We start from the raw sequence: 5,585 nt of genomic DNA, 5'->3' as shown, positions 1-5,585 counted from the left end.
CAAAGTCAAGCACTCTCAAGTTAGGAAATACCAGAATGAGCATTGTCCAGGCAACATTAACTCTACAATAAATGAGGCAGGGATCCTTCAGACAACAGACTTCTTCAATACACAGCCCCAGAGCAGAAAACCCTGTGCACTGAATAAGGCAGGGGTCCTGTGGAAAAAAAAATATGGGATCATGTAATTAAAGTCTGCATCATCATGCAAATGCCCTGGCACCCTTAATTCAGTCCTCTTGTGCAACGTTCATTTGGACATTTGCTAACCTGAGAATGCTAAACTTTGTAACCTTTTAATCCTTTAAAAAACCTTAACTTTGCATTTCCTAATTATTTTATAGTTTATTTTTATTGATGAAAGCAAACTTAAGTAACATTAAATGAAGGGTTTTTGGTTTCTTAATTTCCTTCGTTTTTTAATAGAAAGAAAATCTATTATATATGTGCTGTTTAAACAATGAAGCTCTTACTCATGTGTTGTCTGCTATTATCTCGTGAGCTCCAGGCTTGACCCCGCTCTCTCTGTCACCAGTGAGAACGAAGTGTCTCTCCACTGAAGTCCATGGAGTTGCACTGGCAAGAACAAGGTCCGAATCTGCTCTCAATCTCCATATGATTCCTTCAAGTCTCTCCATAAAACCCACCTCTCTTGCAAAGGCTGCAGAAAATTGCCAATTGATAATGACAGGCAGGGTGTGAGCTGTTCCTACTGCATTTGCTACTGCTGATTGACTTACTGCAACTATGAACCATGCTCACAGAGACATGGTGGGTGAGGTAATATGCTTTATTGGACCAAGTTCTGTAGGTGAGAGAGACAAATGTCTGAGATACACAGAGCCCTTCCTCAGGCCTGGGAAAGGTACTCTGAGGATCACCGTTAAATGCCAGGTGGAACAGATTTCTTGGTGTAAATAGCTAGCACATATTGTAATGGACTATTCAAGTACCATTCCCAGACCTGAAGAAGAGCTCTGTTTGGCTTGAAAACTTGTATCTCTGGTTCCAAAGGAAGATAGTAAACCACCCACCTTTTCTCTCTAATATCCTGGGGCCAAAATGGCCAGAACTACACTGCATACAGCCCTGCTCTAAGACAGTCTGTATTAAAACATCCTGTCGTTACTCCCCCTTCCTTCCCGCTAGCTCATGGACTCATAGATTTCATGGCCAGAAGGAACCACTGGGATCATCCGGTCTGACCTCTTGTATAACACAGGCCAGAGAACTTCCCCCGCTCTCCAACGTCTGCGTGCGAGTCAAGTGCCAGATTAAGTCCACACTTTTTTGCTCCAAAGTAACTCAAAAGTGGTTGAAGTTTAAAACAAAATGGTGTCAGGTGTTTCTTGTGCTCGGTTGCAAATGACAAGGCAAGATGCAAGGCCAGGCGATATTCGGGCTCAGTAATTTTAGTTTGCATATTTTCCTCCTTGTAATCTTAAACTCACAGAACAGAACTTGCTGGAACACAAAGCTGCACTGGGCTGACCAAACATGCAGACTGTGAAGACATCCTGCGTTGACTTTATCAAGTATATTAGTGTGATGCATCCTTATGTACACAGGAGCCTTTAAGGATTGTGACATCACACAGTGCCTATGTAACGAAAATATGCTGTCCAAACAATGTGAGTTGTGTTTTTGTTCTTAGCACAAGTATTGCTATCAAAAAGAAAAGGAGGACTTGTGGCACCTTAGAGACTAACAAATTTAGTTGAGCATAAGCTTTCGTGAGCTCCAGCTCTCTTCATTGGATCACTTATGCTCAAATAAATTTGTTAGTCTCTAAAGTGCCACAAGTATTCCTTTTCTTTTTGCGAATACAGAATAACATGGCTGCTACTCTGAAACTGTCCATTGCTATTAAAGAAACTAATATGGGTAAAGATGAGTGCTGATTAACCATGTGCAGTAAAAATATCCCAAACATTTCTGCCCTGGCAGCTTCTAAAACACAGAACACTGTGAGCACCACTAGAGAGTCTACAGACTGTTTAAAGGAATATTACCTTACTCCGGGACACTACAGTCAGAGGATTACATGATGGATTACCTATCCTTTATCATCAAACTGTTATTAATTATTATTAGTATTATTAGTATTATTTATTTATTTTTACACAGCCAGCAATGTGCGTGGGGCTTCAAAAAAAATCAGATCCCTGCCTCAGAGAGCTTACAATCTCCATATCACACAAGATTCAGTACAGCAGAGCAACAAAGAGGAAGAAGAGAACACAAGGTTTACTTGTAGTGTTTTAAAAATGAACTGGTGATGTGGGTTGTCACCATGACAGACGCCCACGTTGAGATGCTTTGAAAAGGCTGTTGAGAGTGTGTGAAAATCAGGTTCCTTTGAGGTGTCTCAAAGCGGGAGGCCAGAAATTGACTCATGGAAAATCACGACTCGCTTCTGAAATGTCGGTGTGCTAGAGGATACTCATGCAGCTACTTTAGCCTCTCGTGCAAATCCGTTTTAGGCCCCTCTCTGTGTTGGAGCTTCTCACAGCCTTTAATGGATTTATTCTCACAGCACCTCCACCAGGTAGGAAAATCATAGAAACAAACGACTGGATGGAACTTCGAGAGCTCATCAAGTCCTCTGCCCTGAACTCATGGCAGGGCCAAGCACCATCTAGACCATCCCTGACAGGTGTTTTACTAATCTGGTCTTAAAAATCTCCAATGATTGAGATTCCACAACCTCCCTAGACACTTTATTCCAGAGCCTAACCACCCTGCTAATTAGGTAGTTTTTCCTAATGTCCAACTTAAACCTCCCTTGCTGCAATTTAAGCCCATTGCTTCTTGTCCTATCATCAGAGGTTAAGGAGAACAATTTTTCTCCCTCCTCCTTGTGACTGCCTGTTAGGTACTTGAAAAATGTAATCATGTCCCCTGTCAGTCTTTTCTTTTCCTGATTAAACAAACCCAATTCTTTCAATCTTCCCTCATAGGTCATGTTTTCTAGCCCTTTACTCAATTTTCCTGCTCTTCTCTGGATTTTTTTCCAATTTGTCCACATCTTTCCTGAAAAGTGGCTCCCAGAACTGGACGCAATACTCCAGTTGAAGCTTAATCAGCGCGAAGTACAGCGGAATAATTACTTCTTGTGTCTTGCTTACCTCCATATTACAAGTGACAAAGAGAGGCAAAGGGAGACTAAACCCAGGATTTTTAAAGGTATTTAGGCACCTAAATCCCATTTATGTCAGTGGGAGTTAGGAACTGAAAACCCTTTAAAAAATCTGACCCTAAGTGATTTGCTCACGGTCACAAAGGAAGTCTACAGTGGAAGAGGAATTTCAACTCAGACCACTCAAGTCTTAAGCTAGTGTGATAACCTCTGGACCATCCTTCCTTTCTCATGTGTGTGTATAACAACGTGTTTCTGTCTACCTGTCCCCGTACATAGCCATCTATCTGTCTATCTATCCCCATATAAAAACATCTGTCTGTCCAGTGTCTACCTGTCTGTCCTCGAACATAACCATCTGTCCGACTATCTACCTATAAAAACATCTCTCCATGTACACCTCACTTTATTTAATTGTAGAGTGATTTTACATGCTGGCTGTGGGAACTGAGATAATAGCAGTGGCAACAAAAAAAAAACAAAAAGAAGAGGAGTACTGGTGTCACCTTAGAGACTAACCAATTTATTTGAGCATGAGCTTTCGTGAGCTACAGCTCACTTCATCGGATGCATTCGATGAAGTGAGCTGTAGCTCATGAAAGCTTATGTTCAAATAAATTGGTTAGTCTCTAAGGTGACACCAGTACTCCTCTTCTTTTTGCGAATACAGACTAACACGGCTGCTACTCTGAAACCTAACAAAAAAAGAGTTACAGTCCGAGTATCTCCTCTTCATATCATCTGCTGAATTAACCAATACAGTTCAAAAGGCAGTGGGACAAACAGGGGGAGGTGCCTATATTGCAGAAATTACATATCAATGCATAAAGGAGAAGCTGTCACACTGTTACTGGATACTGTTTTTCAAGGGAAATGAGACAGATAATGAAGAAAGCTGCCAAGTTCCATTTCCTTCTTCTTTTCTCCTGTAAATCCCATGATGACAGAAATTTCTAGACATTGACTTAATGAGTGAGAACTACCTCATATTTGCACTCCAGTACTGATCAGTAAAAACCAGTCCCCACATTTACATGCAGTGAGAAATAATTTTCTGGCATATTGTCCTCCTCAGGGCGTCCTTCACCTCCTTGTTCCTCAGGCTGTAGATCAGGGGGTTCAGCATGGGGATCACAAGGGTATAGAACACAGCCACCATTTTCTCCCAGTCCACTGAGCTGCCAGATGAGGGTCTTAAATATGTAAAGATCAGGGTCCCATATAAGATGGAAACGGCAGTCAGGTGGGAGGCGCAGGTGGAGAAGGCTTTGTGCCTTCCTGCAGTGGAGCGGATCCTCAGGATGGCAAAGATGATGTAAATGTAGGAGATGAGGATGATGAGAATGGTGCCTATCGTTTCTATGGCTGCAAAGGTGAAATGCACTAGCTTATTGATGTGAAAGTCAGAGCAGGAGATTTCTTGGAGTGGACGAATATCGCAGAAGAAATGATCGAGGACGTTGGAGTGGCCGAAGGACAGACTGAATACAGTACATGTATGCACAGTGGCATTGACACAGGCGCACAGGTAAGAGCCAGCTACCAGCTGGAAGCAGACTCTCTTGGACATGATGACATTATAAAGCAATGGCTTGCAGATGGCCATGAAGCGATCATAGGCCATCACAGCCAGGAGGCAAAGCTCATTGTTTGCACAGAAGGAGAAAAGGAAAAACTGAACCACACACCCAGGGAAAGAAATGTCTTTACTCTTCACCAGGGAACTGACCATCGCCTTGGGGGCAATCACAGAGGAGTAGACTACATCTAAGAGTGACAAATGGCTGAGGAAAAAGTACATGGAGCTGTGGAGTTGGGAGTCAACCCTAATCAGCAGAATCATCCCAACGTTCCCCGCCAGGGTGCAGAAATAAACGGCGAAGAAGAACACAAAGACAATGTTTTGCAGCTTTGAATTGTCTGTTATTCCTCGAAAAATGAAGCCAGTCACTGTGGTGCAGTTCCCAGGAGCCATTTCTCCTGTCACTGTTGTCTGTGCCAAAGAAGAGGCAGGGGAGGGGATAGTAGCAATGAGTACCACAAAAATAAATCTGATGTACAGTGGAGACTCGTGTTATCTGTTAAGAGATGCCTAAATGGAAATTTAATTTAGTCATAGATTCCAAAGCCCAAAGGAACCATTTTGATGATCTAGTCCAGTGGTTTTTTTTTTTTCATTTGCAGACCAATCAAAAATTCTGAATTGAGATACAAATCTAAGACATAATCTGTGGACCCCTAGGAATCCACGGGCCACAGGTCAAAGACCAGTGTTCTATGGTAACAACAACCTTTTGAGGACCACTTAGATATAGTTTGTGGATCCCAAGGTGTTCGCAGACAACTAGTTGAAAACCCCCATCTCATCTGATTTCTTGTATAACACAGGTCAATTTTTTTTTCAATATTTTTCATTGTCAACTAGACCATATCTTTTAAATAAATCA

The 5,585-nt window shown here is 42.1% G+C and overlaps 1 protein-coding gene across 1 annotated transcript; it reads right to left on the bottom strand.

Annotated features, from left to right (window-relative positions):
• Positions 1-4,168: 4,168 nt before the first annotated feature.
• LOC125638963 (olfactory receptor 5J3-like) lies at positions 4,169-5,113 on the bottom strand. The gene has a single exon (XM_048855285.2). The coding sequence runs from the start codon at positions 5,111-5,113 to the stop codon at positions 4,169-4,171; it is 945 nt and encodes a 314-aa protein (XP_048711242.1).
• Between the last annotated feature and the right edge of the window lie 472 nt (positions 5,114-5,585).

This window comes from Caretta caretta, chromosome 6 (genome assembly GCF_965140235.1).
Source record: "Caretta caretta isolate rCarCar2 chromosome 6, rCarCar1.hap1, whole genome shotgun sequence".
Taxonomy (NCBI): domain Eukaryota; kingdom Metazoa; phylum Chordata; order Testudines; family Cheloniidae; genus Caretta; species Caretta caretta.
This window is presented reverse-complemented; position numbering and strand designations above follow the sequence as displayed.